At 44.6% G+C, this 12620-nt stretch overlaps 1 protein-coding gene across 2 annotated transcripts in view; it reads right to left on the bottom strand.

Annotated features, from left to right (window-relative positions):
* The window catches only part of MOB1B (MOB kinase activator 1B), a 48367-nt gene that overhangs the window by 30243 nt on the left and 5504 nt on the right, over positions 1–12620 (bottom strand). The window contains exon 2 of one of the 2 annotated variants that reach the window (XM_068679296.1): positions 8969–9067. In XM_068679296.1, the coding sequence (XP_068535397.1) occupies positions 8969–9067 (99 nt within the window). Of the gene's footprint in view, positions 1–8400; positions 8561–8968; positions 9068–12620 lie in introns of those variants that run through there. The other variant, XM_068679297.1, reaches the window with a different exon arrangement.

Here is a 12620-nt window from a genome sequence, read left to right as displayed (position 1 = left end):
CTGGCAATTTCACAGAACAAGGACCAAAGTGCCCCATAGCAAAGGAATAAGCTTCTTTGCACAGCAAACTATTCTGCTACAGAGATTTCCTTATATTCAGCTCAATTCTCTGTATGCCTTTACGTTACCAATGCCCTCTGCATCCCATCCTAAACTGCATCTGCTGCCAACAGTCACACCCTTTAAATACATCTAAGAAGGTAGCAAGCACAGCTTTTCAGAAGGCAATCTACACGCTGTTGGGGATGATGAATTACAGCAATAAAAGTTGGCTCTAATATCAAATTAGATCCTGACTTATACACCAAATATAGTGCTTGAAGAGCACGCCTCAGAACATGGATGGTTTCCCAAAATGCTGATCAGTGCTTTTGAAAACCGATGCTTTATGAATGACTAAAGCAAATCTAGTCATACAACCTACGAAAGCACAGCAGGGCATCCAAGAAAAAAAAATGACTAACAACTGTTTAGTTTAAAAGGAAAGTCTCCAGTCCTTTTAAACTCAGTAAAAAGAATAATCTGGTAACGTGTTTAAGAAAAAGGCAGCAAGAAAAAAGGAGAAACTTAACTGAATTTTAATGGAAGAGGAATCACTTCAGCACTTCTTAAAAGGCTGGGTTTTATTTTAACCCCCAATCTGAACAGGCTGATGGTACAACTACAGTGAATAAAAAATAGCTGTCAATTTCCTAGCAGAAACCTCAGAGCATATACTTAAGGTTACATTTCCACCTTGATTAATTGGTAAAATGGGGTCTGGATTCAGGAAGTACCAGAACAAGAGAGACAAGAAATAACAGAGAACAACAGGAAGAAACGGACAGGAGGCAGTAATGAATAATCTACCAGCTTTCCAAAAATACACTGCATTATCTCATCACCAAGTATTTCTTACACATCCCCCGTACTTAATACAATCTTGTATGTGGTGTGTGCAACCACCTTCAGCAGAAGCTGCCTGTGCCTTGCAAAGTACCATAACAAGAAAATCCACCTGTCCACAACGTCTGAAGTGGAACAATTGCTCCTACCTCCACAGGAGAACACGTCTCTTGGCATTAGTTCAGCTTGTGCACCTGACAGTTGAGTCCACAGGCAGTTTAAGTGTTCTCCTGTGAACCTGTATACAGAGTTTCCTCTTGTCCCCTCACACTGCAACAAGAAATTTTAAGAGCTGTCAACCACAACAATTAGTAACAGCACTTGAATTCAAATGAAAAAAAGAAAAAAGAGAGAGAAAGAAACCAACTTTTATACAAAAGTAACTTCAAGATATTTTTTTTTGGTGAAAGTTAGATTGTACATTACACTTCAGCATTAGGAAAAAAAAGTTCTGTTGTATGACGGGTAAGAGACACTGTAATGCCATTTTGATCCCTGGATCTAGAGCACTCAGCAAGTCCCTAAAACAATTGCTCCATTCAAGTGAAACCAGGACTGTACCACTGGAGATGGTAAAAATGCAATAAAAATATCAGCTACCACATAGTGGGTCACTTCATTAAGGTCAAAATGGGAAACCCACTTGATCATTATCTGTATGCAAACTGTTTTTCTATCATAAGTCAGATGTCTCACTTTTTAGTAAAAGAGGAATTTACCAAAGCTTAATTAAAATCATTTATTCTCTCTGCAGTAAAGAAAGGAATTCGACTTGTGATGCAGACAGCAAATTCAGGCGTTCCCAGTTCTAGTCTGCAACACGTTCTTCTTCACTGAAGAAAGGAGAAAGATTTTGTACGTCAGCAGTGCTCATATCCCTAGGACACAAGTAATTAACTCTGAAGGTAAGCTACCAAATGAAAAGATAATATGCAATGATAGGCAAGCAAAACAAGAAGGTGGGAAGGGAGCAAGCTTCAAATAAAACTAAACTGAAATATGGCAAGGATCACAGGAGGTATGTAAGAATAACAAAAGGAATGGATTCCTGCCGAGGAACAGCTGTGAGCTGGAAGAGGGAGGGAGAAAGTCCCCTTAAATCTGCAAGTTACAGCAGTGCAACAGAAGTCAGTGATTTGAAGGGCCTAAGAGGACCAAGAAGGTGCACCTTATCCGAAGAAAAAATGAAAAAAATCCAGTGAAGACTGAATGAATTCACTTCCAAGTCATCAGCAATTCACTGCTTTTCAATGTTTCAAAAATATATTTGCAAGGATAAACTGCTTTCACCTTCGTCAATTCACTGTGGGGAGCTGCCTATTTATTAACACAAAATTACCATCTCGTACGCATGAATGTGGTGTCTGCTGACTCAGCCTATTTATTAGAAATGAGAAGCCAAGACCTGAATACAAAAGAACACTTCTGAGACGCACAAAGCATTTTGCTACAGTGCACAAAGCTGCGTAACTTTGTGGTTATTTCTTTACCACCTGCTTCAAACTGATCCAACAAGGCTGTGCACACATGTATTCAGATAACCTAGTCACAATGCACGACAGCTCTGTAGGGAATTCTGTAGCACCCTGCTCAATTTAAACATTTGGTGTGTTTCATCCCAGAAGCGGAAAACAGAACAGATCTCTTCCTCTGAAAGAGTTCCCCCTGCATGCTCCAAGAACAGCAATTTTCTTGTCCATAGTTGTCACACGGAGACTCTTCTAAAAAGGACTTTTCCATTTTTTCCTCCCACTTTCGTCATCATTCACTTGTGTCAACCTTCCTAAAGCACAGCAGCTCACATGGCTGCAAATACGTCCTCTGCAACTTCTCTTTGGTGATTCTGGCATGCTGTGCAGCCGGTGAAGTTACAAGAATGCCAGCCAGCACTGCACCAGTGCCACAGAAGTGCTGTGGAAGTGGAAGGGAAGGAAATGCCACGGTTAAAAAAGCAACACGCACAGATATGGCAAAGCACTGGACCCTTACAATCCCACCTCATTACATTTAAAGACTAGAGGAATAAAAAAAAATCTGTGAAAAGTAATTAAATTTTATTTGGCTATGGCCAAAACCAGATTCTACAGCATTTCAATACAGACAGCCCACAACATCCCTCTCAGCACATTTGAAAAAGACAAAAACCAAACAGTAAGTTCACTGTGCCTCGATTTTAATATGAAATGCCTTAGTTTACAAATGCTAGAAGCACTTCAAAGCATATTCTGTGGTTTAAGTTGATTTGTGGGTCAAAGGCTTATTGATAGCTTTGGCAGCAGAATCTCTGTTACTGCTCACTACGTAAGACTTAAGGTGGCATAATTAAATGCAGCAATTTACTTCTCTAAGCCAAACAAGCAGCTTCACTCTGCCAGCCTTGGGCATGATGTTATCACGCTTGTGACTCTCACACCAAATGCTTCTGTATTTCATCCTTTTTCAATCAAAAAAGACGTATCTTGCAGGACACATACACCCTAAGTTTTAAGTGGGACCCCTGGGCTGTCCTTACCACAGTTCCCCGTTGCCATGATGAGATCCTAAATTCAGATTAAAAGCCAAGCTACGTCACACCTGCTCAAATCCTCCCCTAAAAGCGATCCTTGTTCCATTACCCTTCTCATCTGACAAATGTAAACAGCTAATTGCATAGCTCCACTTACATTGCAAACACAAAGAGAGAAGAACAAACAAGGGAAAGCAATTGTGGCATAAAAACAAACAATTAGGAAGCAATTAAGACCAGACATCCACTGCCATGCAGTACACACAACTTTCACACAGAACAAAGCCACTCTTGGCGTGTTTGTTTCTTCACTTTAAACTGAGGCTTCCATGTGGAGAGAAGCACCCCAGAACATCTGCAAGTGTCAATCCTTCACTTCACCAACGAGGTGCACCCCAAAACAGCCTATTAGTGGAAAGACTTCTTTTCAAGCCCAATTCCAAGCACCTTGCAGGCTGAGTGGGGTCTGCCCAGCTCTGTTACTCAGAGGCAGACTCATTCTTTCCGACACGAAGCCAGTGCCTGCGTAAACCGAGCTCTGCAGTCCCCTACCGCCGCCCTTACCGATAAGGCAGCAGCACTCCAGCACTGCTGGCTCCAATTCGTTTGCGTTTCATGGTATGCAAATTTGGTCAGCTGCTTTTAAAAAGAAAAGAATCCTCCTCCCTGGCTTTTGCCATGTCCACACACTCCTGCTGCTTCCACTACTCCAGCACCATCCCCTAGTCTCGCTACACCATCACCCCCAGTAGCTAAATTAGCAAAAAACTAATCCTGCCAAAAAGGAATTCGTAGTTTTCTGCTGTTTAGCTTCCTCAACCAGCTCGTAAGAAGGATGACAAGTGCATCAGCACACTGCACGCTAATAAACTGTTTTATGGTCTTTGGCAAAGACAAGCAAGGAGGGGAGCGCACTTTAAGTAGTGTTTTTCAGCAGTCTGAGAATTGGAAAATGACTTGTACTACAGGTAGTGCAAGGGGAACACGGACACTTCCGTGTGAGCTGTAATGCTGCATTCATCACCATGGTTTCTGGAAGCTTGCTGTTCTTTGGTTCTCCCTTCCTTAAAAGCGATGAGCTGCCAGCCAAGGGGCAAATCTCTTGACAGCAAGCCTTTCAAAACAGGAATTAAACACAGAGTTAACACTGCAATTGGAACGATGTGCTTGAAAATGACACACCAGCTTCAGATGAGAGTGTGTATTTTGACAGCCAACCATTCAGTGAAAAATATAAGCAGCTAAAAAAAAGAGGGGAAAAAAAGAAAAGTAGAAAAACTACTTCCTGTGTAGTTCAGGGTCACAGCTGAATCCATATGAACTCTACCTCTAAAGAATCCTTCTGGGTTCCTCAAAACTCAAAATTACAGTTATTAAGGCCTACCAAAAATAAATAAATCTTTAAAAACTTGGCAATACGTTTTGCAATCCCCTCTCTGATTTACTCATAGGCAAGCTGAAACCTTTCATTCCCAGTACTCTTCAAAAAAAAAAAAAAAAGAATTGAATGCATCAATTTTGTGGTAAGGCAACATATTCACGTGTCCAAAGCCTTTACCCTGATCTCTTCTCTAGGAACCCAGCTGGCACAGCAGTATTACACTAGTCAAAGCAAAGAACAGGTCACGCTCTCTCCTGTAAAACCTGTATTTTAAAATAAAGAGAACAAAATCATCTGATGTTGGACAAGCACGCGTGCCGTTTCTAACGGTCTGTGAATGCCTACACATTGATTTTCAGTGAGTGAAATCCCCGTTCAGAAGTGCCTAACAGTCTGCTGTGGGAGTCCTTGCTCGAGAGGAGAGAAACACATCTCCAGCTTTTAATTACAGAAGGAGCACTCACGAAGCACTCAGCTGCTCTGTTGGACTAGAGTAAGCTGAGGGACTCTGCCCACTTTAAACAGCTTTTCCAACAGGTTAAGTAGCAGCAACTGAGCATCGAGGAAAGCTAAAGGAGAAAGAAATAGCCATGATGTTCAAGAGCAGGAGCAGGCAGAGAAATCGGGAGGGCCATAACGCTCTTAAATCCAGAAACAAAACCACCAGCTCTGATTTTGATGCTGTTCCACAAGAGACGTAAGGGAAAGAGGAATGTCCCACTGCACCTTCCCCACATATTCAAACACACAGAAACTCTGACTTCAAAAAAAAAAAACAACCAACCAAAAAGCACACCACAACAACCCCCACACAGAACAAACTGCTAGAGGCTCTACCATACCGTGTTAGGTAGCAAAGAGCACATCTTTCCCCTCTTTGGTTTACAAGTTAACTTCATTTTGATTCATAAACCAATTCCCCCCTCAAACAAGGGCTACTCATCCCCACCATGACGTGGTGTTTCCATCAGCTCTTACTCTGCCAAGGTCTCACCACTTATGAGTGCTTAGACAAATCCAGTATTAAGAAACTCCTGGAACACCATACATTGGAATTTTCTGAGAGGGATTTACAGACTATGCAGACAGCTTTTATTAAAAAAATCAATAAAAAATAGGGTTTCATAACACCAATAATAAAAAAAACTTTCCTTTTAAAAATAAATTACTTTTATCTAGCTGCTTTTTTACATAAGTTTTGCCAGCGTAGGATAACACCAGCGTGTTACCATATGGCACGCCTACCAGAACTATCTTTAATTTTTTTTTTTTGTGGAGATGTAAGCTACAGTACCTGCAACTAAGCTGTAAGTTCTTTTAGAGAGAACTTGTCAAGTTGATTTTTTTTGGAACCAGAGATATTTTCTACTTCAATTCCCTTTTTTAAATTATTTTATTTATTTTTTAATGGGATCACCTATTAACCATTGCAGAAGTCCTTAAGAAGTGTTTTCAGAAAGGAAGAAACTGATCGGAAAGAGAAGATGGTGACACTGAGAATAACAATTGCTGTCCAAACCAAGTTGTATTAATTCAGTGACTCGTCTCAAAAGACACCCTTTTTATAATGTTATCCATAGCAAGAGAAGACAATGGTTCCCCTTGATTTTTCTCCCCATGTAGCTTTATATGTCACTGGCCCTAGCAACGGAGAAGAATAGCAACGGATTCGTCAGTGGACAAGGACCGTGCAACCGGCTTGCGAGGGGGGCCCCAAGCACCCTGTGTTATCCAAGCACAATCACCCTGCTATTTGACAGCAAACAAAGTCTGCAAGCAGAACGTGGCTTTTGATACCGTACTCGAGTGTCAAGCTGACAAACTGCAGCCAAGTGGCTGATGATAAACCTGTGTGACAGGTTCATCGTCATTCAGAAAGTGTTTCTAAACACTGACAGCCCTGAGCTGCTGCACTTCTACTGCACGTTCAAAATCGCGAGCCTGTTCACAAAAAGAGAACAGGACCACACAGACAAAATACAACTTTGTTACCTCCAGACCAAGGAAACTTGCGGTGAAAAAGGGAGAAAAAAATGCTCTGAAAATATGTTTTAGAAGTACTATGAAAATGTGAGGGTTTTGCAACACAAAATAAAAGTTTGAACTACTACATCAGTAAAAGTGTAAAGATGTCCGACCGCTATCACCAAATAGCTCTATCAAGATAACATGAAGTTGGAAAAAAGGTGATGCTGACTTTCTGGACACTAAAAAAAATAATCAGTACTTGCAAGTAACATACACAGCCTTCCTGGTCTCCCCGAGGCCTGCTGGGCATCTCAGGAAATTGTTTTGTAAAAATCCATTTCTAAATTGCAGATGAGCGAATGAGGTGTCGTTGACCACGCTCTGCCAACAACAGCTGTGACAGCTTTGCCAGCGTTTCTCGCTTTGCCATGCGACAACTTCAGTTTCCATTTCTATTTTTCAACCAGCGGGACTACTGGAAACAATGGAGGCGGGGGGGAGCGGGGGGAAGGTTTGCTTTCCTAGGTTTCAGAAGGGTCTGGAAAAAGCAACAAAAATCTCATTATTGCCTGTGACGGAGGGTGGAGGGTTTCACGCTTTTCCGTTACCAGTTAGCCAAATGCCACGGAGCGTGAGGCTGCCTAATTTGCAAACCAGACTCCCAGGACACCGTCGGCCGAGAAACCCTGTCCCCCTTCCCCACTGCAGCAGCTGAGAACGATGACGGAGGGGGACAGCTGGGCTTCTCATTAGGAGCAGTGCTCCTGGAGCCGCGGACGGTCAATTTGTGCCCACCTCTGACTCGCAGCCCCAACCCTGTGGCTGAGAGGAGCCTTTCAAATCCCTCGTGGGGCACGGCAGCGTGAGTGCAATTACAGGCAAGCTGCTGTGGTGCAGCAGGGTTACAAGAGAAAGGCCAGGCGGAGGTTCAGAGGATGGTAGCTGGCGGTGGTGTTACCCATCCCCACGCAGAGCCCGGTCGCTGGTGAAGCGTCTCCTCGGGAAGCAGGCTGCTGCTGCAGCTGGTGGTGATCAATATGAGCCTGTACCAAGTGTCAGAGGTTTTGGCAGCAGTCCCGCTCGCTGCTCGCACGGCACTCGGCGGGGCAAGGGCCTTGGGCGAGCTTCGCCCCGCCAGGGCTCCTTTTTCGGCCGCTTGCGTTTTCCCTGCCTTCCCTAGAGCGCATCTCCTCTTTAATTAATAGGTCACTCAACCGGTTCGCGGTAATTGTCACAAGTACCTCGTCTTTTGTCCCCACGGGGAGGGACCGAAGTTCAGCCGGTTGTTGTCTACGAAGCGAAACTGCGAGATGCCGGCTCCTGCGCCCCTCGCCCCTCGAGGAGCTTTTTAAGGCCGCGGCCAACGACCCCCCCACCACCACCCCCATTAGCGCCATCCACCCTGCCGGGCAGCCTGAGCCCGGAATTAACTTTGAACCGCCCTGCGGAGTACAAATAACGAGGGGAAGGTTAAAATTAAAGAGCGGAAGATGGGTGTTTTCCCCACGAAGCCTGCCCTCCGCCTTCCTGCCGCTGCCTCGGGGCCCGCGGCCGCCGGGAGGGGGGCACAAAGGCAGCGGGCGGCAGGGGACGAAGGGAGGCGCGGAGAGGGGCCCCTCGCCTCGCCCCCAAATCCCCCTCCCCGGCCGCGGTTACTCACAACAAGAAGCTCATGGCGATGGCGGCGGAGCGGGACCGGCGGCTGGGCTGGGCTGGGCTGGGCTCGGCGCGGCTCCCAATGGCAGCGGCGGCGGCGGCGCAGGGCGGGCGGCTGCGGGGAGAGCGCCGCGGGGCGGGGACATGGCGACACCGCCTCCCCTCACGGCCGCTGCTGGCCCCTTTCGGTTGTTCGGGGGTCCCCCAACCCAAGGGAACGACCCCGTCTCCAGTGCCCCTCACACCTCTCCCCTCACACACAACGGCCGCCGCCGGGCTCTGTCCCCCCCTGCAGCCCCCGGGGACCCAGATGGCACCGGGCAGAGCATGAATGTTGTGACAGCCTTGGCAAGAGAAATCCTTTCTGCTCTGTGCCCTGCCTCGTGTACCCTGTCCTGTGCCAGAAATCGAGCATTCCCTGACCAATCTGTGCGGCCTGTCACACCTGTGCGCAGTGGAAATGTTGACATTTCTGTCAGCGAACCCTCAGCAGGGCAGCCCCCTGGTTTTTGTGGAGATACGCTTGTGGTAGTAGTTCCTGGGCAGTATATAAGAGCCCCACAGTTACTTACCAATGCTGTGGAAGATCTGTGAAAACTGCTGAAGCACTATGGCCTGCCCGAACCCCTTTTCTACTCCAAATTGTTTCCCCAACATCCTGTGGAGCGAGCCTGTGGGATGCAGGAACAGAGCGGTTTGCTTTACATTAGCATGTCGTGTCACATTACAGCAGAATTACTTATCCAGATTGCCCTAAAAGGTCAGTAAGTGACATTACCCTCATTATCCTCACCTTGCCACAAAAGGGTGCAGCTACCTAAACCCACAAGTAGCCACCAAGGTCATAAAAGGAATGGGGAGATCATAACTTCTTCTGCCCTCTTCACTAGAAGTCGTGACTAAACAAACATATCAAAATGGCTTCCAATATTTCAGAGGTATCACTATTTGATTTTCAAACAATCTTTAACTAAGCTGGCTGGGGCCAGCAATCAGCTAAGGAATGACACACCTCAAAACTGAAGATATGGGCAGCTGCAAACTCCTGAGGTAAAAAAAAAAAAATAAAAATCAATCCAGTCCTGCCTTCAAACTCTTGGACAGGTCATCAACACCGCCTTCACCCAGCCTCTGCCCTGAACTGCCTCACCCTGCACAGGTGTGGGTTAAAACCCAGACGTCCTCCCATGCACAGGTATTTTACCTACAGCACTGTCACAGCATCATTCCAGTATGAGACGCTTTCAGAATAAATGCAACTGCATCTTCGCTGGCATTGTTCCACCAAATGCAATCCAAGGGAGCACAGCACATTGCAAAAGACTGCCCACAGCTCATTTGACACCAGATGACAGCTGCAGGCTGTGTTTTTGGGGTCTGGGACTGCGCTCCCACTCCCAAACCAGGAATGATGCTCTTTGGTCTTGGCTTGTCTCGGTTGCTCTATAAGATCCAGAGGAAACAAAGCAGCATCCAGAATGCTTTAAAGTAAAACCTTATATTCAAATCCTACAAGGGCCACACATCCCACTGCAGACTTAGCCACATCCAAGTGGCACCTCTTGACAGAAGAAATGACAATCCCAGGGGGTCATTTCACATGAAAACCTGCTTCTTTTTAGGTCAGTAAGAACCCAGATGGATTTTGGAGAGGTGACAAGGCAGACGGCCTGGCGGTGTGTGAGGACCCTCCTGCCCCAAGAGGATTGTGTGGCTGCAGGCTACCCCACAAAGACTACGGCTGCAGGTAGGCCAGAGGAAAATCTGCTCTTGGATTCATTACAGGGTAAATTCAGTACATCCAAACACACTATAATCCCATACAACATTAAGTTTCTGTTGGCACGTCATGGGTTTCTCTCAGGTAGAATGCCTTATGTGGTAACACTGAGAGCTGTCATATTCTCTTGTGCTTTTAAAAGCTGAAACTACATTTTCCACATTCTGGCTCTGTCCTCCTGACCAGGTCCAAAATGCCAGGTCAGTACATTTCTAAGTGAATGAAAATTACACTAGTGTTTTTAGGACACTTTTAAAACCAAGTGTTTTACTGAGCAGCAGCAGAAGCTTAATAAAAAGCCAGTTCCCAATGTTTGCAATTTTTCTTTTGGCCACATTAGTAAAAGCAGGCATGAAATGAGGCTCGGGGCACTTTTTAGCAGACTTTGTCAGACTAAGTTGAACACGTAAATCCAACTCAAAAACACAGTGCTGACCTTTCGGACACATTCACGTTGGGACATGAATAACCTGCATTCTCTTTATCCACCCATACGCTTCCTTCTACCCACAGAACATTTTATTTTAGTGGCAAGTTAAAATTAAATGCCTGCTACTGCCACAATCAGTAGGAAACACTCTGCCTGTGTGGCTGAAAGGAGAAACAGTTACGTAACGTGTACAGTTGATGTCTCAAATTAGTATTGGTCTGCTCACGATGGCTAAGGGCCATGTGAAGTGCTCACTTCAGACACTGCCGATACAAGGGACTGGCAGCATGCTGCAGTCTTACGTAAGGATCGAACTGCTCAGTGGTTCAAGACGCAGCGAATGTACCCAAGCCCTGACGTCTGTCATTTTGGTTTATCCATTATAATGTAGAGCTTAAAGAATTATTCTGAAAAGGCCCTCAAGCTGAAAAAGCTCTTTGGTCCTGAACTGAAGTTTGTAGCAAAGATTCTAACACAGCTCAGTAAACACAGAACATTTAAGGTGAAAAAAAAAAAAAAAAAAAAAGTTCTAAAATTAAGAGCTGAATCCTTACTATATATGGACTACAGATAGGGAAGCAATTTTATTTTGAAACGTAAAATGTCTCTAAATACTAAACTCTGTAAGCATTCTCTCCATATTCTAGATTAAACTCATCTAGCATCTGATAGTTTTTCCAATCAGATAGTTGTCTGTGCATTAAAGTAAGGGATTTAATTTGTGTACGAGCAATGCCTAGAGGATTAACTACAGAAATGTAGTGAAGCATTTAAGTATAAATATCAGATTTACCCTGTGATCTGTACTATTCTTTACAAAAAACACAACACAACAAAAAACTGCAGGAACTATGAGGTATTACACGGAAGTCCTGAGAGCTGCCATAATGATGGAGCTGCAACAGTATATCCCATCAGCTTTGTTACTGCTGGACTGCAGAAAGAGAAATAAATACAGCACTCTGGGGCCTTCCGTGCTGTTACAGTACTTGCATGTATGTAATTCCTGATGCAACTTTTGTACACAGTTGTCTCAGAAATCAGTGATTTGTGCAGAACCTTCTCCAGAAATTTCAACAGCATATGGGGCATGGACACCATGTGCAGAGGTTCCCAGTACTTTAACTTCTCCATGCAAAATACGCTCTTCCTCTTTTCCAGTCAGCGGCCTCACTCAGGCTAAGCTCGTCATCTCCTGCTGAATGCTGAGAGGGTTGTACTTGTACAACTTTGTAATGGGCTCATCTTCCACAGAAAGCAAGGGAAGGCTTGAATAACTGCTTGAATAACTTAAAATAACAATTCCAGAATACACTCCAACAGAATATGAAGTCAATTTTACTTGATGACAGATTGCAGTGATAAATAGTGTATCCCAACGCTAAATATTTGTTTTAGTATGAGCTGACCAAACAAAAGAATAGCTAGTTTAAGTTATTTTTAACAATAATGTTTTTAATGGTGAACATTAAAAGAAATAGTATCTTACAAGGCTGGAAAGGGCTGCTTGGTCAACAATCAGCATGGAAGGGGCATCTTCTTAGTCTCTTTATTTTTCCTTAGTGTAACTGATTTCCTCTGATAAGTAAGATTCACTCGACATCACTACCGAAGAGTGAATAAATGCAAGTTCTATCGTCCTAGGATGATTTTCTTCTTTCCCTCCAGTTCCTGTTATCAGCAGTGCAGAGATTTTGCTCCCTCGGGCTTGCTGAAGCCCAGAGATTCCTGGAAAACGTCACTGCAGATAGATGCCCAACAAAATGGTGCCCTCTAAAGGTAACTCGCACACACTGACAAGCTACGGGACACAGCAGTGGGCTGTTTCACTGAACTTGGGAGGCAGGTGTTTTGGAGGTAAAGTGGGTAGAAGACTTGTATCTCCGTTGAGGAGAATCAGCCTTACCCCTTGTCTAGATTACAAACCTTCAATAAGCATTGATCTGCATGAACGAGGAATGCACACAGCATTTACTTGACGTATAAGATTCACTGATACGCTTATTCAGTGACA

This window comes from Anas acuta, chromosome 4, assembly GCF_963932015.1.
Source record: "Anas acuta chromosome 4, bAnaAcu1.1, whole genome shotgun sequence".
Lineage (NCBI taxonomy): Eukaryota > Metazoa > Chordata > Aves > Anseriformes > Anatidae > Anas > Anas acuta.
The sequence above is the reverse complement of the archived record's forward strand: the minus strand, read 5'-3'. Positions and strand labels throughout refer to the sequence as shown.